The sequence below is a fragment of the Acipenser ruthenus genome, chromosome 23 (assembly GCF_902713425.1).
Source record: "Acipenser ruthenus chromosome 23, fAciRut3.2 maternal haplotype, whole genome shotgun sequence".
Classification (NCBI taxonomy): Eukaryota; Metazoa; Chordata; class Actinopteri; order Acipenseriformes; family Acipenseridae; genus Acipenser; species Acipenser ruthenus.
The window spans coordinates 25647932-25673220 of NC_081211.1; the positions used below are offsets into that span (position 1 = coordinate 25647932).

Here is a 25289-nt window from a genome sequence, read left to right on the forward strand (position 1 = left end):
GACCTCCTATCAAACAGTATAACATTTATTCTAGGTAGATGTATTTTAAGAGGGTACATGCTGCCATAGGCAACACTGGCGTAAATCTTCTCATCGTAGGTTTTAGCTAATAGCGCCAAATCTCAAAATGATTTAACAGGAACACACCACGTTCCAACATTTTGTTCTGCAATTAAAAATAAACGAATGAAAAAGCCCGTTAATGGAAAAGCGCATTTTATTGTATGATTACTCTGCTTCATCTGCATTATTAGAAGTGGCGTACAATTATTGAACTAACCATTTTTTACAATGGTGTTTCGTTATCTCAACATTATACCTAGGTAAGTCCTGTAATAAAGTTTTCAAAAGTACCACACAGAAAGACTTAACAGCACAACATTTAATCCAATGAGTGAAAAGATCAACATTTACTACAGAAGTATAATACAGAAGAAGTCATAGAAAACTATTTTTAAAACAAATACACAATCATTTTTACATTGGATTATAGCATTGAAATACAAATGAAACAGACTGTAAATGAAAGCCATACACCAGTGAAATATGATCTGCCCTTAATTATTTTCAGTATAGTAATCTAGGTTTCATATACAAGATAGAGAAGATTTAAACTGTTACTAGTGCAGATTTCCAAGCTGTAATTGACGGATTACTTTCACACCCAGATCTTTGCCCTTAGGTTACCGCTTTTAACAGTAACACAGAATTTAACACAGTCAAAAACTTTTTTTTTTTTTCTTCTTTTTTTGTTAAACAAAATTTTGGCTCTAGGTAATGTAATTATTATATATATATATATATATATATATATAAACCACCTCCTATATCCGCCTTTTTACCTGCTTTGGTCACTGAAGTATTGGACTATTTATTTTTTTATTGTGTTTCTGAGATTCACACAAAGTATATTTTCACATTTTTGCCCAACAAATTAAAAGAATGTACATCTATTTACAAGTTAAACACAACAAAAGTTTGATAACAGCCAACCTTTTTTTTTTTTTTTTTAAATGCTTCTAAGCACACAGACTTACGGTTCACAGCTCTTCACATTTATTTGCCATTTCGACTGGTTAAAAAGTTCAAGTTTCATTTATGAGGGCGAAGTCCCAATAAAACCCTGAGGGCAAAGTCCCATTACTATAAAAATAGAGAATACTTCTTGGTTACCAAGAAGTAATATATATATATATATATATATATATATATATATATATATATATATATATATTTATTTTATATTATATATATATATATATATATATATATATATATATATATATATATATATATATATATATATAAAAATCAGCCTATGCCTACTGCATGTGAAAGTTACCGTGAATGCATTTCTTGGTAACATGGTATGATTATTTTGGGGGTAAATCTGAGGAAATTATCAAGGGGCATATTGTTGGTATGTTCTCTAATTCTGACATAAATAACTGCAATAGCTTACATTCTTCATTCTCACACAGAACAATGCCTTTTATCCCAAAGAGAATTCCACCTCAACATTCCTCTTAACAGAACTCTTGGTGACTCTGAGCCATGGTAAGTTTCCTCTTGCAACGCCCAACATGATCTGCATAAAGGCTTGCAGCAAATTACTAGTTTCAGTGGTAAAGTTAAAAGAAATACTGAACAGGAATGTAACATATATTTATGTTTAATAAATATTTATTTTTAAAGGGTATTGCATGTAGGTTTAGTTCTCATGCTGAAACTTGTTAAAAACAGCATTCTACCATTCTATAAAACATATTCATCTGACTTATTTGAATTGAAACAAAAGTATTACTTTTGCCTGTAGATTTATTTTTCAGTTACTCTCTCTAATTTATGTACAACTACATCTGCTGTTTACAGAATATATCTGGTTTATAATATATATATATTTTTTCTGAAAAAGTTCAATAAAAAATAATTACATTCAGCTTTACACTGTACAATCGTATCATACATTCATTTATCTTTATGCTGTGTAAAGCTGCAGAGTCCCCTCTAGCACATTGCAGAGCTAGTAATTTATATAAAAACGTATGGAAAATACACTGTGAATAAACATGGAAACATGCTGGTTATCATTTTATTTTGTATATTATGCTTTTCACGACTGTGATGTGATTAAGAACGTCTATACTGCAAACGTCTGTAAGCTGGTGCAACAAGAGTCCAAACTGTTGAAATGAATATAATATAATCTGTTTTGCAAAGCGGATTACCATACCTTTTGATCACATGACTGCCTTATTGTTTTGTAAGCGTTATTTAAAGGCTGAAGGGGGTTCTGCAGCCTTCAGAGTTTTTAACAAAAGCAGTCTGTTAAGACAAGCACAGTTTCTGACTTACATTAAATTAAAAAAAAGTAACAAACTGTATGGCACTCGAGATTTGAAACAGGAGGGATGAGATGCGACAGGTCCAAACCAAACCGGACCCCAGTATTTATTACAGAAATTAATCTAGCAAACCATCAACAACAGAGGACTTGAACGCTCATCTCTTCTCCAATATAGAACTTGAGCAAGCACAATGTGTGAAAAACGGTGGAAAATCCCATGCTGATTGTACAGACAGACCTGTCTGCTAACTTGTTGCAGCTGGCTGTAAGAATACACTGATGACATGCCAGTAAGATAGGCAGCACACTTTAAAACAACAGGCTAGAATCATTTGTCTGCTCTTTGATATTAATAAGCTTCATACTTGTTTCCCCCAGTTTGATCTTAAGAGAACTTTCACTAACATTCATTATACGCTTAAGTAATGGATGTAAATTGCTTTCATAAGATACTTAAAATACTTATTAATATACTAACAGTAACACTATACTGCAATTGATATATCACAGCATCACAATTGCTGTATGTATTTTTTATTTTATATATCCCCCTTCATTCAATGTCTAAAAATGGACTGACATTCAACAAAATTACCAATTAAACAGTAAGGGAATCAGGCTTAACTGGAATAAACATGTGTGTCTCAGTGACAATAACAAATAAGCCAACATGGAGCTGCTTGGTAATAAAGCAGTGCTGGATAAGATATATTTATAAAAGGAAACATTGCCTTAGAGGTGGGGAAGAGAAAACAGATGCCTGAGAATTACAAAACTTTGACAGCATGCGAAAAAAAAACAATGACGTAAAAAATAAAAGAACTGCCAGCCTAGACAGCACTGAGCCGGTGCATCAACAATGAAATTTAAAATCAGCTTTAAAATCACCCAACACGCAATGATTTTTGCTTAATTTATCATCAAGCATGTGTTGTGCAATGAAGAGGAGATCAAAACTTTTTTTTAGACACATGGATATAGAATACAATGCAATGATGGGATCTGCAAAAATCAGGGTGCTGGTGGGGGATCAAACATGGGGAAACGAAACATACCAAAGCAGCAAGGGAAAAACAACCTCTCTCACATCTAATGCGTAACGATCACTTATTTCAGATCTCCAGCTGCCCCACTTCAAAAGAAACCAAGATGGCTTTAAAACAAAAGGTTAATCATCACAAAAAGTGCAAGTAATATAAAAAAAAATACATACAAATAAGGAAAGCAAGCATAACCTTCTGTGTGCAACATACTGACAGTGGACTGTTACAAAAATGGCGAAAATCAGGACGGCAAAAGCTTTTAAAAATAAAAGGCACAGCTTTTCCCTTTTCTGATATACAATTGTAAACTTCTATCAGTTTGCATGCATAAATTCAAATCTTATACTGTAGTTTAACTATACAAAATATTCTTGAAAAAAAAAGTACAATGTTTTCTTTTTTTTCTGGCCAATTAAACATTCCAGCAGTTTAAAAGCAAAATCACCATCTAATGAATTATTATTTTTTCCAAGTGGTGATCTGCCAGCATCCTTAGCACCCAAGCTGACATCTGTGAACCGCATGTAGTGCATACTGTGCCTAAACAATCAATTGAGCATTATACTCCAAGCATGACAGTCAGAGGGATAGAAACAACAAGCACAGATCATTTAAGGCAATTTTTCATGTTGTAAGGCAGTCATTTTTGATGAAAAAGAAGTGACTTGACACTCCCGGCTTTGAATTTTGGTAACTGGTTGCTGATCATTTCAGCCAACATCTCAGGAAACTCCACACTGAGTGATTTGTTCACAAACGTGTAGAAGCAGAAATTTAAAAGTCCACCAACCAACTGTGTGAGAGAACAGGAGGTTAAAAAAAAAAACTCAGACAAAACAAAAAATACACAACAAAATTAAACTAAATTTAAAAAAAGCTGATTTAGTGAGGACATGAAGGAGAGTGGTGATCAGGCATGCTGCCATATGTGTATAAATGATTGTAATGTTTTCTTCATAGGTATTGGTTAGATAACCTATTATTATTTAAGAATGTGTAACAGGTTTATTTAAATTCAGACATTACAAAGTATAAGGTAAAACTTACAAGAAACAAAGTCAAGTATAAAGGTTTTGGCTGATGCGTCTATCAGTCTGCACATTTCTCGGCTTGATTTCTCAAAACTTTTACTCCAAATAGTCAATCTAATCTATGCTAATGACTATTAAACTAGTCCACTGTGATTTGTTTTTGCATAGCTGTAAATGGTCCATTACTCACTTCATGCATTGAGTCTAGGAGTTTTGTCAGCTGATAAAACCTCTGCCAATTTTGACTGGAGTTTTCCTCTCTCTTGACGATGGCTTTTCCAAGCTCCTTGATGTAGGTCATGCGGATCTCATCAAAGACACCTTGGCTCTTCAGACCCTCTTTAGGAACTGCAGAGGAAAGAGCCGGACACATGAGAAAGAACACCAGGTACAGCACTCGAACTGCTAACTGCATCAGGGCCCACACTATGATAGAATCCAATGGACACAATAATCATGTACAGCCATGGACAAAAGTTCTGCACCACATTATAGAATGAAGTCATTTTGCTTCATAAAGTCGAATGAAACCTGATGAATAATGTTATGTTAACACCTTGAATTACATTCTGCTTTGTAGTTTTTCCATATACTTCATGAAAAACTGACAATAAACAGAAAAAAAAATGTGAAAATTCGAAATCTAACCTGAAATATTGTACTACTATTGCGGCTTCCGGTAGAATTTTTTGCGATATCATTTTGTAGTTTCTTTGAATACATGATGTTAAATAAAATATCTAAAATTATGTTGATATCTTTTTTTTATTTTTTGTTTTATTATTTTTTATTCATGTCTCAATCCTAAAATTGTAGGTGATGGAAAAACGTTTGGTCATAGCTGTAAAACATAATAGTCAGCTCCCTACAGTTGAAAAGGAATTATTAAAATGTAAATGAAAAAGAAGCTGTTCAAAAGTACTGCACTACAAACTGGAAGCAATGTAATTCAGCATGTAGTGAAGTATGTGGAGAGCACACATATGTTAACGTCAAGATAAAAACCAGGAACGTTTTACAAGAACAAACTAAGTAGTGTAATTACCATAGACATTGCTCATATAGGGTTTAATGGTTATAGAATATCTTTTTTATTGCATCTCATGCAGCAGGTTTCCAAAGGTCAAGTGAGTTCAAAATACAAGATAAAAGATTGTAGAGAATCAAAAAGTAAAATTCAGTGAAGCGTTCAGGGGCAAATGGAAACAGGCTTCTTTGTAGGTTCTAGGATGTTGGCCACTGTTGTACTATTGTTAAAGGATTAAGCAAATCAGTAGGGGGAAGCAGTTCAACGGGCTCAGTTGCTCTCTGTTTTTTTTCCTGATGCCACTGATAAAAGGGCATTGTGCCCCAAAATAATGACGTACACATCCTACATTCTTGTAAGCATTGTTATCACAAGTGCAGCAATTACTGTACAATCTCTCATGCAGAGTTCCAGAATCTCTCTTTGTGGACCTGGTTGTTACCATGACGATACTGTGCACATAAGGATATAGGATGCCTACAGCTTGTTTATTTTTTTATGTTAAATATACAGTACTTCTAGAAAAAAGGAAGAAAACAAAACGACTACATTTATACAAATGTCAAATAAATACACACGTAACTACTGTGCATAAATAAATGCTTTAGGTCAGTCATCAAGATGATAATCCTAAATTCCTCAGGTTGCTACAGTAGGTCATACTGACATATTCTCTTCAGTCACTGTGTGCACAATTGTAGCATGTTAAGTTTCCAATCTATGTATCTATTTATAATGCACATATGTTTTTCTTTGTTTGTTTTTTTATTTTCAAAGTTATAGCAGGGCAACTTCTGGAACTCCAGAGAGTTCATACAAACTGTTTTAATATTTTTAAAAATGAAATCTGATAAAATCACAAAAACTTATACAGACGTGCTCAAATTTGTTGGTACCCCTCCACAAAAAACGAAGAATGCACAATTTTCTCTGAAATAACTTGGCATCCACCATTGTTTATTCCATATTTAATAGAAATCAGACTTTGCTTTTGATTTTTTATTCAACATAATATTGTAAATAATAAAACAAATGAAAATGGCATGGACAAAAATGATGGGACCGCTAACCTAATATTTTGTTGCACTACCTTTAGAGGCAATCACTGCAATCAAATGTTTTCTGTAGCTCTCAATGAGACTTCTGCACCTGTTAACAGGTAGTTTGGCCCACTCTTCCTGAGCAAACTGCTCCAGCTGTCTCAGGTTTGATGGGTGCCTTCTCCAGACTGCAAGTTTCAGCTCTTTCCATAGATGTTCGATAGGATTCAGATCAGGACTCATAGAAGGCCACTTCAGAATAGTCCAATGTTTTGTTCTTATCCATTCTTGGGTGCTTTTAGCTGTGTGTTTTGGGTCATTATCCTGTTGGAGGACCCATGACCTGCGACTGAGACAGAGCTTTCTGACACTGGGCAGTACGTTTCGCTCGAGAATGCCTTGATAGTCTTCAGATTTCATTGTGCCCTGCACAGATTCAAGGCACCCTGTGCCAGGCGCAGCAAAGCAGCCCCAAAACATAACCGAGCCTCCTCCATGTTTCACTGTAGGTATGGTGTTCTTTTCTTTGAAAGCTTCATTTTTTCGTCTGTGAACATAGAGCTGATGTGACTTGCCAAAAAGCTCCAGTTTTGACTCATCTGTCCAAAGGACATTCTCCCAGAAGGATTGTGGCTTGTCAATATGCATTTTAGCAAATTCCAGTCTGGCTTTTTTATGTTTTTCTTTCAAAAGTGGAGTCCTCCTGGGTCTTCTTCCACTTTCGTTCAAAAAGCGACGGATGGTACGATCAGAAACTGACGTACCTTCACCTTGGAGTTCAGCTTGTATCTCTTTGGTAGTTATCCTTGGTTCTTTTTCTACCATTCGCACTATCCTTCTGTTCAATCTGGGGTCGATTTTCCTCTTGCGGCCGCGCCCATGGAGGTTGGCTACAGTTCCATGGACCTTAAACTTCTTAATAATATTTGCAACTGTTGTCACATGAACACCAAGCTGCTTGGAGATGGTCTTGTAGCCTTTACCTTTACCATGCTTGTCTATTAATTTCTTTCTGATCTCCTCAGACAACTCTCTCCTTTGCTTTCTCTGGTCCATGTTCAGTGTGGTGTACACAATGATACCAAACAGCACAGTGACTACTTTTCTCCATTTAAATAGGCTGAATGACTGATTACAAGATTGGAGACATGTGTGATACTAATTAAAGAAACTAATTAGTTTGAAATATCACTATAATCCAATTATTTATTATCTTTTCTAAGGGGTACCAACAATTGTGTCCATGCCATTTTAGAATATCTTTGTAGAATAAGCAATAATTCATCTCTTTTCACAGCTTCTTTGCTTTATTCTATGACATACCAAAGGCATGCAAGTATACATGATAAAATAGCTTTTAAATTTCATAACTTTTCAGGAGGAATGAAGCATTATTTCAATGAGCTGTAAGGGTACCAACAAATTTGAGCACGTCTGTACATTCCTAATATTACATATAAATTAGTGAGTTTATTTATTGTATCCTGGTAAAATTACATGGATTTAAAAATCACTTCATATGTATATTGTACATATTTTACTAACACAACATAGTAAAATAGTCTAAGCCTGACTTTATAAATAAATAAATAAATAAATAAATAAATAAATAAACCTTACTATGCAGAATCACAAATCAAACTTACCTGAACTGAGCAGCAACAGAACCTTCATGCAGAGGTATTCATCATATGAAAGCTGAAGTCGTACTAACTCGTTTGAAATCTTCAGCATTTGTTCACACTGTTCAAACATGTAAGGGAGCTTCATTCTCTCGCTGTATCAATGAAAAAAGAAATCCACTTAGAACTACCCCACTGCAATCCATTTCAAACAGATCTACTGGATTCTAATCCAAATCAATTCACAGCACTGACTATAAAGTAAAACAGATTTTTTTTACACAACATATTGTACTATATATTGGGTCATATTTTGACTTCCTTTTCAAATGCTTTGTTATTGTACTGTACATATATCAGTGTGGGATCCTCAAACCTTGTACTACCAGTAACTTGAAAAGAAATTCAAGGTTTTTGTCAAATTAATTTATACCCAAACATTCTTATGAGACGCTTACTCGTTTATGACTAGGTCTGGTGCAAAGCACAACATGCTTCCATTAGACTGCTTGTAGGATCTCCAACCCAGACTAAAAGACATGAGAAACAGCCAGGAACACTGCAGCAGGGTCATCTGATCATCAAGGTGCAGGCTTCTAAACCCTGGATAGAAAAAAAAAAAAAAAAATATATATATATATATATATATATATATATATATATATATATATATATATATATATATATATATATATATATATATTTTTTTAAACTTCAGTCCAAAGAAACTTCACCAAAAAAAAAAGAAAAAAGCACAGAAGATTGAAACAAGGACATTTCTTAGATGTCATAAATGAAAGGCTAGACCAAGATCATTTTTGAAGAAAAATAAATAAAAAGAGGTTTTGGAGCATTGCCGATGTCAAAACAAAACATGTTGGCTTTCTGCAGTTCTGAATGCAAGTGATTGCTTCTTAAAACAGAGAAGCGTGAAGGGTTTCAAACCTGGTAATGACTTTGCCCACTTTACTGCAGCTACCACTTGTCTTCCCCCTAGCCTGTTCAGTGTGCTCATAAGGCGCGTGGACGTGTCAGGTATGGTGCTGTCGTATCCCGAGTAGATAATTTCTGGCTCGATGGCCTCCAAGAGTGACAGCATGGTTGGCGTTAGCTGTGGCATCGATTTGGGGACCAGCGCCTGTGACCGCTCATCTGGTAGCGGTGTTGCTTGCTCAACGGGCGCCTGAATTCCCTTCAATTTGTTGAGCTTCTTTGTTTTCCGTGCTAAAAAAATAAAAAAAAGATAAATAAGATTGTAAATATTCAACTGAACCCAGGCAAGAAACAAAAGTATTTCTGGCAATAGTGCTCTGGCCTCAGTTATCAAAAGCGTTACATTGAAATGTTCTATACAGAATTCTCAAAAGAAAATCTTCTCGAATATTATATGTGATCTTGAAAGGAAGGTGGCATACCAAAAACATGTTAAAATGAACCTGTGTCTTCAAAAACAGGAACGATTACAACAAAAACAAAAAGATGTTCTACTATTTTTATTTACAATTTTAGGGCCCACATTAAACAAATGGGGACCCTTACACATTGATCGTGTCCAACACATTTTTATACCAGATGATCAAACTGTATTTCATTATCACCTTACGTTTATTTCATGGATTTCAAGGATCTTCTGTATGTGCCTGCACCGGTTTTTCAATGTGTTCAGTGACTCACAAACCAACAAACGACCCCTTTCTAACACACAAATACTGCATTAACGGCATCTCATCTCCAGCACGGAAGACTGTGTGAATCATGTTACTGAGTGGAGCTGGCTCACTAAACGCAGAAGCCAACACACATTTACTGATGACCATTCAACAGACTGAAGTTTCACGATTCATTAGCTGCCATTCTGAAGAAAACCAGTAGGTGGGATGACCTTCAGCAAACAACAACAACCAGCTCAAACAGAAGGAGGCTAGGAGTTATTTTCAATGAACACCAAACTGGTCATTAATGGTCTGTTTGTGGATTAATTCCCTCCTATTAAGGTAGAAGGACCCTTATCTTTAGGACAGGCGCATATACACATATACATTATATATATATATATATATATATATATATATATATATATATATATATATATATATATATAAAAATCTATGTATGTATGTGTGTGTGTATATATATATATATATATATATATATATATATATATACACACACACACACACACACACATACATACATAGATTATATATATATATATATATATATATATATATATATATATATATATATATATATATATATATATATATATTAGCTCAAAGAGCCAGCTGCCCAACGTTTCGATATGTTGTACATATCTTTCTCAAGGGAGCCTGTGTTTGAATCAAAACATTACTACTTGTTATTGTTTACATTCAAATCCATGATTTATTCTTACATGATGTAATGGTGTTCTATATATTGTGACATCATTTTTACTTCTATCTTTGAATCTGTATTAATTCTAATGAACACTACTTTATATAAACTTATATTTTTATTATATCATGCAATGCTGGCTCTGAGGATCAGTCTAGATTTGGCCTCCCCAGCGCATCAGCATGCTCAACTTTTGAATGAATTTTGTTTATTTATTTAAATGTAATATATTTATTGAAGTTAATTAGTTCATTCTTTTCTGTTGAGTCCCGCTGGCATAATCGTGTTCAGTCTATTTATCCATTTACTTTCTTTTATTCTTCTATATGTCGCATTGTCTAATTTGAGCTGTTCTAATACTACAAACTTTACATCATTTATGTCATGTCCCTGACTGGTGAAGTGCTGTACTATTGGTTCATTCATTTTTTTATTTCTAATTAATGAAAGGTGGTTCTGAATTATTTTATATAAAGTAGTTCCAGTCTCTCCAACATATTTGATTTCATCACATTTTTCACAGGCTATTCCATAAACGACATTGCTATTTTTACAGTAGGTATTAGTTTTTAGTGGATATGTGGTGTTCTTATGTTTAATTATATTTTTACTTTTGTCTATGTATTTACACACTTTACATTTACTGGTGCACATGTTCGAAGAACCTATTTTGTCAATTATTCTTTTATGTTTACTGTGAACAAAAATATCACCTAAATTAGCTTCTCACTGGGGCCTTAAGAAATACTTTTTTTTAATTTTTCTGAATTATGTAGAATCCGCAAGTGTTTCCAAACTATCTTAGAAATATTGGGCAAAAGTTTAGAGTAAGTCATTATTAATGGGACTCTTTTGACCTTTTTATCTCTATTTTTATAATCTAGTAGATCATCTCTTTTTAGTTTATCCACTTTTCTTAACTCCATCTCTATAATTCTTTCTTTGTATCCTGTTTTTTTAAGATTTGTTTTTAATACATTTCTTTGTTTTACATAGTCACTTTCTTTAGAGCATATTCTTCGTATTCTTATTCCTAGACCCTTTGGGATTGCCCTTTTAGTGTGTATCGGATGTGCAGAGGACATGTGCAAATACTGGTGCATGTCAGCAGGTTTACAGAAGAGGTCAGTCTCAATTGAACCTTCTTCAAGTTTTACTATGGTATCTAAAAATTCTATTTCTTTCCTTGTCCATCGAAGGTCCACCTTAATATTACTGTGTATTTCATTTGCCGTTTTATGAAACTGGAAAAGAGACTCTTCTTCATGTGTCCAAACCCCAAAAATATCATCTACAAACCGAACGTATTCTAAAGGTTCTCTTTCCGATTTTCTAAGTAATTGTATATATATTCCCCCCATTCTTCACTTATCTGTACTTGCTGCATCATTGTTTCTGTAATAACCAAGGGACCGCCTGTCTGAACCCAGGATGTGATTCTTTGTTAACATGCTTTATTGTTGGTCAATGGAAGTGTGATGTTTTTTTAATTTGGAAGATATGGAAGCAAAACTTCAATACATAAGGCCTGTATTTTGAAACAAGTATTAAGGCAAAGGAATAAAACAACTGTAACAACATGAAACTAGGAAGAAATAATATAGTTACAGGAAGGAGCAGCTCAGTTACTAGGGTAGCTATTTTACCTTCTAAGTTCATCCCCGCCTGCAGACACTTCCGAAACCGGCACGCAGGACAGTTTTTCCTGCGAATCTTGTCGATGATGCAGTCATTTCTCCCAGCACACAAATAATTGTGTTGTCCTAGGAGAAGAAAAAAAAAAAAGAAACATCATAGAGGATTACACAGCATCCAATAGCACTTGGCTACATCAGAAACTAATTGCATGGATGAGCAGTAGCTATACTGTTTAATCCACGTGAGCCTGTTAACATGTACATCTCGTCTGAAGACCTCTCACGTTCTGCTATGACTAACAACTGATATTTAAAATTACCCTTTACGTGCTTCATTAGTTTGTTTTATGAGTAATGATTTGTTTGTAATGAATTGAACTTGTGCACTTTCTATTTCTGCTCGACTCATGAGCTTCTTTACAAAGAAACAATCTATCAGGAATAAACCACACAAGTATTTCCTGACTTCAGGAGGACTTGCAGGTACGTAATGAGAATCTCTGAGATCTGTCAGATCCCGTAACACACCACCATCTGCAACACAGGGGACAGCATCCCCAGCCAAGTAGGCTGGGCAACAAAACAACAAGGGAGGCCAATAAAGACATATAAAGGCAAATATATAATATCTGCAATCAGTGCTATTGCTATATGTTACTAAGCTGCTGTTGTTCTGATTCTAACTTCTAGTTGCTATTATTCAAAGAGATTACAGTGGGCTGGTCCTGCATTCTCAGTGTTAAGAACCCAACAGAGAGGATTGGGTAGCCTTTGCGAAGCAAACACACGTTCAGCGATGGTGTGAATTAAAAAGAAGGACACATGGACGAAGATGACATGCAGTGTCACTGTTGGGACAACATATTTGGATGTGTTTTGTGAATTCAGTGCTCATGACAGATGGATGCAATGACAGCACAGGATACAGTCACACACAGGGGACCACCCCTCCTAATGCTGAGGATTAAACTGATTTACAGGCTGAATTTGAACCAAGGACTGAAAGTGAAAGGCTATTTATGCACCTTAAAGGCACAGGTCCCTATATTGCACATTAATCCAATGCAACCCCATGCCTGCCCTATAGTATGCTCTACTTCAATGGAACACCATTATCTGTTTTCCAACACAATAATGTGCAGTGTTGCATCAAACTCAACAGCCAGTAAACCATCATACGTACTGAGATAGAGACTTGTGTGCTGCATGTTGTTCAAAATAAATAATAATATATTGGGAATATAATTAATTATATAATGCAGCAGAGGCCATCGATTTGTATTCCTTTTTTTCTTTTTTTTTTTTTAAATGCAGATTTTCTAGTACTTTATACTGCAAGACATTTTTAATGGGCCAACAAAAAAGGAGCCAAGCTCCACCGATAAGCATTTTATAATTCATTAGCATTAACATTGAGAAGCACACTTGAAGGGGAACAAGAGAGGAGACGGCTCTCTCTCAGAAATCTCCTATTGAGTGACAAGTGTAACTTACAATGCTAACATTAAAAATACGTTATTATACAATGTACGTGCTGTGATCAATACTCTGTGTTGCATGGCAACATTCAGTACATAGAGACGCACACAGTTTCTGTGGTTATTCAAAACGAGTAGTAATCAACAATAAAACAAACACAGGCATGGTAGAAACTTAAGACAACTCATTCTAAGTGCACACAAAAAGTGGATTAAATACTGTGACTCTACAAAGGGCCGAACTCCATAGAAACTTCACAGCTTCTCGATTTTAACAGAACAATAAAACAGAGAAGCACAAAATCAACTCCTAATTTCTGCGAAGAGGAAATGGAACTCAAAGTTGCGATCACCACATACCATCAACATCTTTATGGTGGCATGGGTAGAAATGATTCATTGTGTGTACTGTAATGTGTTACAAAAACTGTTTCTAAAAACCCTGAATCTAAATTAGAGTCCTTAATAAAGATGTAAAACAGCACCAAAAAGAAACAAAACCTAGGATGAAATATTAATTCTGGCACAGATTTAAAAAAATAAATAAATAAATAACCAAACTAAATATAAAGAAAAAAACACATAAAAAAGTACTGATAAATAAGTACACAATACAAAAAAACCCACGTCTACATGTATTATAAAGTTTCTTAAGAAAGGAAGAACGGCTGGATTGTCAAAAAGTGTAGTTCCTCATGCTACGATATGATTAAAAATGACTACAAATACTCCCTGGGATATTTAATGCAGTAGACCATGGTGTCAAGGGAACAGTTACATTAGAATTAACAAATTCAAGAGTTTATTGATATCTTTTACATGACTGCAGTGACAGGAACGCAGAACGCATTTTACAGTAAATAATCACAACCATGCATTCTACAGCACATATATACTGTAGATCATTAATTCTGATTAAGTAACAAAATGATTGAGTTAAAGTATGTTATTTACCATCCATGTTTTGCCGAGCCCTCCATCCTTCATCAACGTGAGAACAGGAGAAAAGGGGGAAAAAAACAAAAATAACAGCTATAATAAAGGATGTCTTACTGTTAGAATGGAAGAAGAAAAACACATTGAGATGACAGGAATTAAAAATGACATTTATTTTATCAGCACATATTCCAAGCATTTGTACAATACCTGTACATCCTGAATCATATCTGTTATTTTTGAGATATACTGTATATGTGGTTTTACTTTTCACACTTATGAAGGGATTCTCTATGTATTTCAAGGTTCAGAACCCCTATGCATTGGAATTTGAAAGTTTGGGATAAGCCTTCTGATCATGCTTGCATCCAATCACAACAGAAACATCTTCCGAGTGCATACATCGCTTGCACCCACCTACATTAGTGCTCACTTCCCTCATACAAAGAAGACAGATGACAAAGAAGATCAGTTTTTACCAAACTCAAAAGCAGGGCAAAGTTCCTCAGAAGGGTTCATTCACAGTTTTTTTTTTCGTTTCGTTTGATTGACACTGATAAAAAAGAGAGCTTGGTTTGTCATACAAATGACAAATCATTTCCTCCCCTTTTTGTCATTTTCAACTTAAAAATCGACTTATTTATCTTCACACTGTTCAGTAAACAACTGGACGTTTCCTGCCCAACCCTTGCAGATACCAGTACCCCAGTTTATTACAGTGACTCATTGGGTTTCTATTCACTTACTCATCTCATAGGAAGCCAGTTCTCTCATAAGTGCACAAAGGAGCGAAGTATGACTGTTGTGTACAGACTCAGAAGAACTACAATACTTACATTCTACATGCCACCAAATTGATTTTTACTACTGAATTACTAGAAAGAAAGTAGATCACTGTGACTCACAAAGTTCACTATGTAAGTGCGTTTAAAAATGTGTCACACAACGACAGACAGATAGATAGGTTCCTCATTTCCACAGATTCTGATGCTCTCAATAATGTTGGTGTGGCGGAGTGTCCCGCCCCTATTTATTATTATTTGTATTTTTGTTTGCGGCGCGGGTAAAAGCGCCGCGTCTTTTGTTATTATATTTAAAAACCCCGTGAGGATGCATGGCTGATCAGCTACTGATTATTTAACTAGCTGACAGTCATGCATCCTTACCAAACGCGTGCAGACTCTGGCCGAGGGATAATAAGATAATTACCAACTAGTTAATCCCTCGGCCAGAGTATATAAACCAGCAGCACTCTGCACTCGGGGTTGAGAGTGTAGAGGAGAGTACGGGAGAACGGAGAGAGAAAATAACATTTAAAAAAACAATTGCTAAAACGTGCTGGATTAGCCAGCACGACACTTACTTGTTTGTTTGTTTATTCGTTTGGCCCTCGCGCCTTTTTGTTTTGTGTTTTTGTTTAATATTTTGTTTTGTTTATTAAATACGCTGAGTGCACTAACACTCAGCTTCAACTGCCCATCCACTGTTTGGTTTGAGTTACTTCCTGGTCCGTGACGTCATCCACATCACCACTGCGAGCCAGCCTGCCACATATGGTGTCCTGCGTGGGACAAACAACGCCTCCAACAGCCGGACCAGGATTGAAAAGTGCGTTTTTTTTTTTGTTTGTTCGTTTTTTTTTTCAAATTAAAAATGGGGAAAAGTAGCCGGAGGAGAAAGCAGCAGCAGCAGCAACAACAGCAGCAGGAGGCGCAGCAACATCAGCCTTACCTTGCCACACTGGATATCTGCCTCACCTGCCTGAAGGGTGAGGAGTGGTGCTTCGCGGTTGGTGAGGTTGGGCACGTGGCACCAGACCAACCCCCTCCATGGCAGGAGAAAGAGGAGCCAGAGCGTCCAGTGAGGGAGGACCTGCATCCTCCAAAGAGGACGAATGCACTCTCCTCTGAGGGAGTCTGGGACTGGCTGGTGGAGCCGGGGAGGGATTATGAGGAAGCCCTCCCTGCAGTGATCAACCTCCTGTGGGCAAGAGATGGGGAGCGCTGGGAGGCCTGGGAACAGCAACACCACCCAGCTTCCCTCCCAGACATCGCAGCCATGGTGTTCAACTACCTGGCTGCGGATATGGGAGAGACCCTGCTGCTGCCGTCTCCAGCGCCAGAGGGAGAGGAGCCATCGCTGCCGTCTCCAGCGCCAGAGGGAGAGGAGCCATCGCTGCCGTCTCCAGCGCCAGAGGGAGAGGAGCCATCGCTGCCGTCTCCAGCGCCAGAGGGAGAGGAGCCATCGCTGCCGTCTCCAGCGCCAGAGGGAGAGGAGCCATCGCTGCCGTCTCCAGCGCCAGAGGGAGAGGAGCCATCGCTGCCGTCTCCAGCATCAGAGGGAGAGGAGCCATCGCTGCCGTCTCCAGCGCCAGAGGGAGAGGAGCCATCGCTGCCGTCTCCAGCGCCAGAGGGAGAGGAGCCATCGCTGCCGTCTCCAGCGCCAGAGGGAGAGGAGCCATCGCTGCCGTCTCCAGCGCCAGAGGGAGAGGAGCCATCGCTGCCGTCTCCAGCGCCAGAGGGAGAGGAGCCATCGCTGCCGTCTCCAGCATCAGAGGGAGAGGAGCCATCGCTACCGTCTCCAGCATCAGAGGGAGAGGAGCCATCGCTACCGTCTCCAGCATCAGAGGGAGAGGAGCCATCGCTGCCATCTCCAGCATCAGAGGGAGAGGAGCCATCGCTACCGTCTCCAGCATCAGAGGGAGAGGAGCCATCGCTACTGTCTCCACCAGCAGAGGGAGAATGCCTGCTGGTTTCGCCTCCACAGCCTGGGGAGGAGCCCGAACGTCCTACGCCCGAGTGGGAGGAGCCCGAACGTCCTACGCCCGAGTGGGAGGAGCCCGAACGTCCTACGCCCGAGTGGGAGGAGCCCGAACGTCCTACGCCCGAGTGGGAGGAGCCCGAACGTCCTACGCCCAAGAGGGGGGAGTCGGTGCGTCCACAGCCCAAGAGGGAGGAGTCGGTGCGTCCACAGCCCAAGAGGGAGGAGTCGGTGCGTCCACAGCCCAAAGAGGGGGGAGTCGGTGCGTCCATAGCCCAAGAGGTGGAAGTCTGCGCTTCCACAGCCGTAGGACCCAAGCTGCAGTCCCAAGAGCCAGAAGGGGAGGAGTTACAGGCTCAACCCCCTGAATTTTTCTGGGGGGGAGAAGGGCAGGATGCTGGTGTTCCCCAGCAGCCTCTATTTATGCTGCTGAAGGGAGCACGGCACACACCAGCCCAGCCGCCACAGCAGAGGGAGCCAGCACCGCCACAGCCTCCCTCTGAGTGGCCAGCATCCGCCCCATCGCCTCTGCCTCCACCACCACCAGGAGCAGAGCAGCAGGAGCTGCTTCTGTCTCCACCATCACCAGGAGCAGAGCAGCAAGAGCTGCCTCTGCCTCCGCCACCTCCACCAGCAGAGGGTGAATGCCTGCTGGTTCCACATCCACCGTCGTGGGAGGACTGCTTGCCCCTCCCACCTCCACCAGCAGAGGGTGAATGCCTGCTGGTTCCGCCTCCACCGTCGTGGGAGGACTGCTTGCCCCTCCCACCTCCACCAGCAGAGGATGAATGCCTGCTGGTTCTGCCTCAACCGTCGTGGGAGGACTGCTTGCCCCTCCCACCTCCACCAGCAGAGGATGAATACCTGCTGGTTCCGCCTCAGCCGCCGTGGGAGGACTGCTTGCCACTCCCAGCTCCACCAGCAGAGGGTGAATACCTGCTGGTTCCGTCTCAGCCGCTGTGGGAGGACTGCTTTCCCCTCCCACCTCCACCAGCAGAGGGTGAATACCTGCTGGTTCCACATCCACCGTCATGGGAAGGACTGCTCCTGCCCTGCCTCGCACCACCCAGGGATGCCTGCCTCGCATCGCCTGGGGCTGCCTGTTCCACATCGCCTGGGGTCGCCAGGGATCCTGCTTCGCCTGGGGTCGCCAGGGATCCTGCTTCGCCTGGGGTCGCCAGGGATCCTGCTTCGCCTGGGGTCGCCAGGGATCCTGCTTCGCCTGGGGTCGCCAGGGATCCTGCTTTGCCTGGGGTCGCCAGGGATCCTGCTTCGCCTGGGGTCACTACACTGTGGTCGGAGCCCCACGGAGGGGAGCTGCCGGCCATGAAGAAAGGGGGGGAGGTCAGGAGACCAGCTCCCCCAGCCGCACTTTCGCGGCCGGAGATCATGTGGTCAGAGCCCCACGAAGGGGAGCTGCCAGCCATGGAAAAGGGGGGGGAGGTCAGGAGACCAGCTTCCCCAGCCGCACTTTCGCGGCAGGAAATACTGTGGCTGGAGCCCCGTGAAGGGCAGCTGTCAGCCATGAAGAAGGGGGGGGAGGTCAGGAGACCAGCTTCCCCCGCAGCAATTTCGCTGCAGGAGAAAGGGTGGCCAGAGCCCCACGGAGGGGAGCTGTCGGCCATGAAGAAGGGGGGGCAGGTCTGGAGACCACCCCCAAAAATTTTTTGGCCAGAGGAGCTGGCCGGTGCGCGGGCCATTGGAACACTACGGCTGTTTGGGTGGGAGGAGGACATCCCACCGTGGCCGCCACCTTTGGCCCGTTGCTGCCCCTGTTCCTGCGCCGGGACTGCTGACCGGGACTTTGGGGACTAAGGGGGGAGGTGGCCGAAAAGGCCATGTGTGCTGCGCACAAGGGGGGGCATGTGTGGCGGAGTGTCCCGCCCCTATTTATTATTATTTGTATTTTTGTTTGCGGCGCGGGTAAAAGCGCCGCGTCTTTTGTTATTATATTTAAAAACCCCGTGAGGATGCATGGCTGATCAGCTACTGATTATTTAACTAGCTGACAGTCATGCATCCTTACCAAACGCGTGCAGACTCTGGCCGAGGGATAATAAGATAATTACCAACTAGTTAATCCCTCGGCCAGAGTATATAAACCAGCAGCACTCTGCACTCGGGGTTGAGAGTGTAGAGGAGAGTACGGGAGAACGGAGAGAGAAAATAACATTTAAAAAAACAATTGCTAAAACGTGCTGGATTAGCCAGCACGACACTTACTTGTTTGTTTGTTTATTCGTTTGGCCCTCGCGCCTTTTTGTTTTGTGTTTTTGTTTAATATTTTGTTTTGTTTATTAAATACGCTGAGTGCACTAACACTCAGCTTCAACTGCCCATCCACTGTTTGGTTTGAGTTACTTCCTGGTCCGTGACGTCATCCACATCACCACTGCGAGCCAGCCTGCCACAGTTGGCTAGAGTGTTTTTTTTTTTTACAGTCACAATTGGTTTTAGTTAATGTTACAATCTATATAAACCTGTAACAACAAACTGACTCTGGTCCAACTTTGTAGGTGGAATGGGAGGATGACGTGGGTAAAAGTGATAGGTGTTGCTCAGAGGAATGCTTAAAGTAACCTGTGTTTGAAGATCTAAATCTATTCACCAGATGGGGTTTTGTTTGCACTCGCATGGGTTGGCATGCACCACACATTTTAGCTTTGCTCTTTCAAACAGCTGCATATTTTTTTTTCTTCTGAATATATTAATATTTCAAGATCTTTTTAGATCCCCATCATTAGTTCTACTTACTCATCATAATTAACCCCCTCTGAAATCCTAACAATGCATTATCTGCAGGGCTAAAACATCTCGCCAAAGCCACTGCAGAGCTTAAGGGGTGTTGGTGTTGGTTCAAATGCTAAAAGTACCAAATAAAAACTCTAGCAAGAAACAGGTTGTTGTTTGAGGGGGACTGTCTTTTAAATGGGAACTGCCTCTGCTTTCTGTGGAAGGAAGATTCAAAGCACCTGCAGTGGAAGCACTGTGCTGTGCAAGACAGGGATGCTGCTGTACTAACTCCAGGGTCTCCGTTGGGAAAGTGCCTCATTAGTAAAGGGAAACAATGCTCATAGGACATTCATGTACTGTATAAACACATTTAAACAAACAAAGCACAGTCATTTGCATGCCATCTGATAATCTCATAACTGGATTTTAGAGGAGAGTGTGCATAGCTTGAGGAATCATCTCTTAAAGAGGAAGCAGCAGGGTTCCGAAAAATATAGCATTATACGTCCTCACGTGTGGCTACAACTGTTTAAATAATGTCCCTGTAATTTTTCTTTTCATTGTTAACATCTTGACAACTTTTTTACATTTAGAACTAACTTTAAAGTCTGTTTCAAGTCTTTTTTTTTCAAAATGGCTGCTGTACTACACTGGGGTTTGAGATCTGTCCTCAAAGTCACTGCAGGAAGTTTTAAGTTGGCTTTAAGTTCCCTATCACATCATGGATCGTTATTGCTGTGTTACCTGTTTGACAATGTGGTCAATAATCCTTACACTGTCAGTGCACTAGAGCGGACATTTCGGAAAGAGCTTTACAACAGACTTTAAAGTTATAGTGTAAAAAGTTGCCAGGGTGTTAACAATGCAAAGAAAAATTACAGGTACGTTATTTAAACATTTGCAGCAACACTTGGGGACGTATAATGCTATATATTTTTCGGAACCCCACTACTTACTCTTTTTTTTTTTTTTTTTTTAAAAGACAAAATCTATGTAAAAGTCAAGTTGTGATGGTGTTCTACACAATTCAAAAACATCCATTAGGTGTAAGAGGACAGACATCGTTGGTTGTTGTTTAAATCAGTTATGATGGTAAAAATGAACTGTTGCCAGCCTGGACTAGCTCGATATCACATGTGTGGAGTGTAAAACGTGGTTGTAATTATCTGAATCAGTTTCTCATCTGTATAGGAAGTTGCACAAAAGGCAGATGATGGTATATAAACTCAGTGTGTGGTTTGGTTTGTCATTTTAGAATGCATTTGAATGACATGGTCTTCCTTTAATTGCTGTAGTGCTGTTTTGTGGACAAGGTAGATCACATGCAGGCAATGGCTAATTGAGGAAGGCTGAACTTGTATGTTTGAAGCTGTGGATGAAAAAGAAAATGTCAGCCCCATTGCTTATGGAACAAAGCCCAAAACATTTGAAATCAAAAAGCTTAGGGAATACCATTACTCTTACATGGTCTGCTGTTTTTGAAGGCAGTGATTTGTTTTGATGTCTTTATGCATCTGTGCTTGTATAGAAAAACTTGGTTTTCTACCACGGAACTTGGACCAATTATTTTCTTAATATGCACAAACCACTTCTCCCTTGAGTACATGTCTAGTTCTAATAGAGCAATCTTCAGAAAGCATCCAAAAGTAGACCAGGTTTTATTTTCCCTTGCATTAAGCCCCCAATGCGTACCTTATAAAATATTTCTATCAAAACATTTCTGCACTTAAAATATGCAATACAGCCCTTGAGCTATTATTATAAACCTGCAGCGGTAACGGTTTCGCTTGTCATTAGGCTCTTCCTTCCTCTCGGATACCAGTTTAAAGATTAATTTATTGTGCTCTGTCCCAGTATGGTGTTTGCAGTTTCAACAGTCTTTTCTGAAGAAAATAGAACATTACTGTACCAACCCCTTCCATGTTTAGAATAACAATACAAGAACAACATACAACTCCAGTACGCACAGTATGATCTTCTTGTCAAATGGGTTTCTGGTAAAAAGTTCCTGCCAAACCAGCACTCTTGTGCAGCATAAGCATATACCTAGACATACAACACCTTACCTTCTACTGCCCTTTTAAAAAACACTTTGCAGCTCCCACATGTAAGGACCCCATAATGGCACCCAGAAGCTTCATCCGAGCACACAAGACAGGTCTTGTGAGTAGACTTGGTGGAGGCTGCCGCAGAAGAACCAGAATCTTGCCGACTCGTAGGACTGAAAATAGAAACAGAACAGACACAGGAATTCAGACACAAGAACACAGAACCAGGATTTGAACATTTAAATAGCACACCATACAAAAAAATCTTGCAAAATATTTTTTTATCTCCACTATTTCATTATGAGGTGTGGCTGTAAAGTCCCTGCTAGTGTAGCTTCGTAAGAAAGAAATTCATTTGGTTGGAGTTGATACTTTTAAAAACAGTGGAGGCTAGAATCTACAAGCAATGAAGTCCTGCAGTTTATTTTCAATCACTGCCACTATCAGAAAACAAAAACAAAAACAAATTAATAAACACCACATTAAGGGGGTGTTGTAAGTATAGGTGCAGTGCAAATAATTGCGGATGCAAAATTATAATTGCTTTGAGTCCAGGCAATTATTTTGCACTGCGCCCTATGTAAGCTTAAGAGCAATGCAAATTACTCAACATGCACAAATAATGATCAGCAATTATGATAAAGAGGGTCTCAATGAGCCCATCGGTCTATTTAGTGGCCGCACTTGCAGAGTTAGGAGTACAGAGAGCAGTAGTTGCCGTATGACATTTGTGGATCACGGAAATACAAAGCAAAAAAATATATAATGTCAGAGGAAGGGCAAAGTCCTCTTGGCGCACGAAAAAAAAAAAGTTTTCTGAGGAGCTGAGAGTCCTTACGGCTGAGGTTACTCAGCATGAAACGGAGTTGTTTGGAAAAGCCTCAGCCAACATGAGGTATGCGAGTATTATTAGGAAATGATATGTACTGGCCTGCCCTTTTCAGCATGACATCCAGAAATTGGCCTAGCACTGGAAATGGAGCCCCCTCCAGACATTCTAACTGTGGTCTGAAAGGAACCAGAGGCTAAGTAGTGCAGAGAACACAGCACTTTCACATGTGCAGGGATAACAGTCCCTAGATTGACGTGGGGGTCTCTCATCCCTCAATTCAGCTAATTTGGTCTAGGAGTACCTGCAGAGTGAGACAATAACGCTTTAGCACCACATCCTCTGGCATCCCAAACGAAGTGACCCTGGAATTGAATATGCAGTACAAACAGCAATCTACTTTAATGCGGTATTAATTCAAACTTGAAAAGCTTGAAAAGTGTTGCTGTACGTGCTGTCCTCATTTGACACAGTGGCTGACAAAGGATTGAAAACCACCCGGGTGTGTCATAACAATGTGGCTTTCTTTTAACACCTAACAAATATGGTTTTGTCTGAAATGAAAGCTGGAGTGTCACAAAAAATAAATTGAGATTATGGACTATTCTGTGAGTGAGTCAGAGTTTATTTAAAAGTCAGAAATTGATTTACTTCCCAATTTGTGGTCAGCCCCCAACCTGCAAAACCAATGTTTTACATGCAAATAAAGGGCTCAATGCAAAAAGGGCATGTTGCAATAGAATCCCTCAACTTCTGTGTTCAACGCAAGGTTAACATTTCCACTTTGTTTTGTTTTGTTTGTTAAAGCTTCCCAAGTAAAAAAAAAAAAGTAACGTTATCAATTTCAGGGATTTTATATATACCTTCCCAGCCTTCCACTTGGAACACTGTCTCCCAAGACTGGGATTATATAGACACAAACAAGAAGAACGACACTCACATTGATAACAGTTTGTTCTGTTCTGAGAATTATGATATGTAGATCATGTTATTGCCATTGCCTGTTATGACAATTATTACCACATAAAATCTGTTTGTTCGGTTGGTCAGATAGGGAGGGTTGTTGACAGCTCTGCTGTGTGGACCTGTTCTATACCCAGAACACTCACATCAACCAATAGGGAAGGGAGTACCACCCACAGTGAAGCACTGTGCAGTATGACATGACACATCTACAGAACAAGCAAAAGCCTTGACCTTTTTCAGGTAAAACACAGCTCAGGTACAGTACCTGATAAAACCATGTTCCATGCGCCGATAAAGCAAAGACACATTCTCAAATATAATAAGAAAACTTAATGAATGTAGTGTAGCTGGAACTTCTGACATCTCTAGCTCTGATGCCTGTCTTTAAACAAACAAAGTTCAAATCATAGCTGATGGAAAGGGCAAAAAGATCTTAAAACAAGACATCAGGTTTGCTGTACCAAGGTTACCTTGAAGGCCCTCTCTTTGTAGAGGCTGTTTGTGAGAGTTAGACAGACAGGCTGCCAGCTCAGCTATACAAAATCTACTGCACAAAAAAAAGAGAAAGAAAAAAAACAGAAGAGGATTAAAAAATATGGATTCGTGGTGTTGTTGTATTTAACAAGTAAATTCAATAATTGTGACAGCCATGCACCATCTGTGTGTTTGATCACATGTCCTGATGACAGTAAGGCTTTCGATTCCAGCTCCTGACGTATTGTGTTTTCTTCACCTCCTGAAACACAAGCAAGACCCTTCTGGGAACTGATCCCATGTGGCTCTCCGTTTCTTAAAAAGACTCCAATCCAAAATTCTTGGAACGCCACTTCATTATTAAAAAGTTAACACATTGCCATTCATGACAATACCCCCCCCCCCCCCACCCCCACCCCCAGCCCAGCCAGCTCTACTCCATTAAACACAGTGTGTCGCATAAGGAATAATCTGCTTCTGATATTGCACTGCAGTCTCTTTTCAAACACTGTACAGTGCACTGGAGAGAAGCAGTCATTCATCTCTAAATAACGTAATGCAATAGGCACAGGAGACTGTCAAGATTGATGGCATTTTATTGCTTGGCTCTAGACTTTAAAACGACATCAGGAATAGTTGAAGGTGAAAGGGTTTAACTTTGCCCTGCAGGAATTCTTGTGCGACCCGCATACTGGTATCTTGACAAGATTTTCACACGCAGCGGCAAATCAACAGTAAAGGACACTACCCTGTTGAGTTAAACAGCAGAGTACTGTTCCTGCTAACCATCAAATACAGCTCAATTCTCTATCGGCACACTGGAACTGATTGGCTGGGATAAAGAGGTCAAAATCAGGAGGAGGACTGAACAAGAAATATCTAAGCTGCAAAGCCTCATTGGTAACAGATAACGTGTGCCCCCTTATGCAGTCTTGACCTTTT

At 39.7% G+C, this 25289-nt stretch overlaps 1 protein-coding gene across 4 annotated transcripts in view; it reads right to left on the reverse strand.

Annotated features, from left to right (window-relative positions):
- Window positions 1–1261: 1261 nt before the first annotated feature.
- Window positions 1262–25289, reverse strand: part of LOC117413492 (glucocorticoid receptor) — a 60315-nt gene continuing 36287 nt past the window's right edge. For 3 of the 4 annotated variants that reach the window (XM_058996976.1, XM_034908484.2, XM_034908483.2), the window contains exons 3-10: window positions 22097–22251; window positions 14556–14582; window positions 12133–12249; window positions 9056–9334; window positions 8569–8713; window positions 8135–8265; window positions 4612–4769; window positions 1262–4183 (exon numbers count right to left, since the gene is read on the reverse strand). In XM_058996976.1, coding sequence (XP_058852959.1) covers window positions 4031–4183; window positions 4612–4769; window positions 8135–8265; window positions 8569–8713; window positions 9056–9334; window positions 12133–12249; window positions 14556–14582; window positions 22097–22251 — 1165 coding nt within the window. In that variant the 3' untranslated portion in view covers window positions 1262–4030. The remainder of the gene's footprint in view (window positions 4184–4611; window positions 4770–8134; window positions 8266–8568; window positions 8714–9055; window positions 9335–12132; window positions 12250–14555; window positions 14583–22096; window positions 22252–25289) is intronic. The other variant, XM_058996977.1, reaches the window with a different exon arrangement.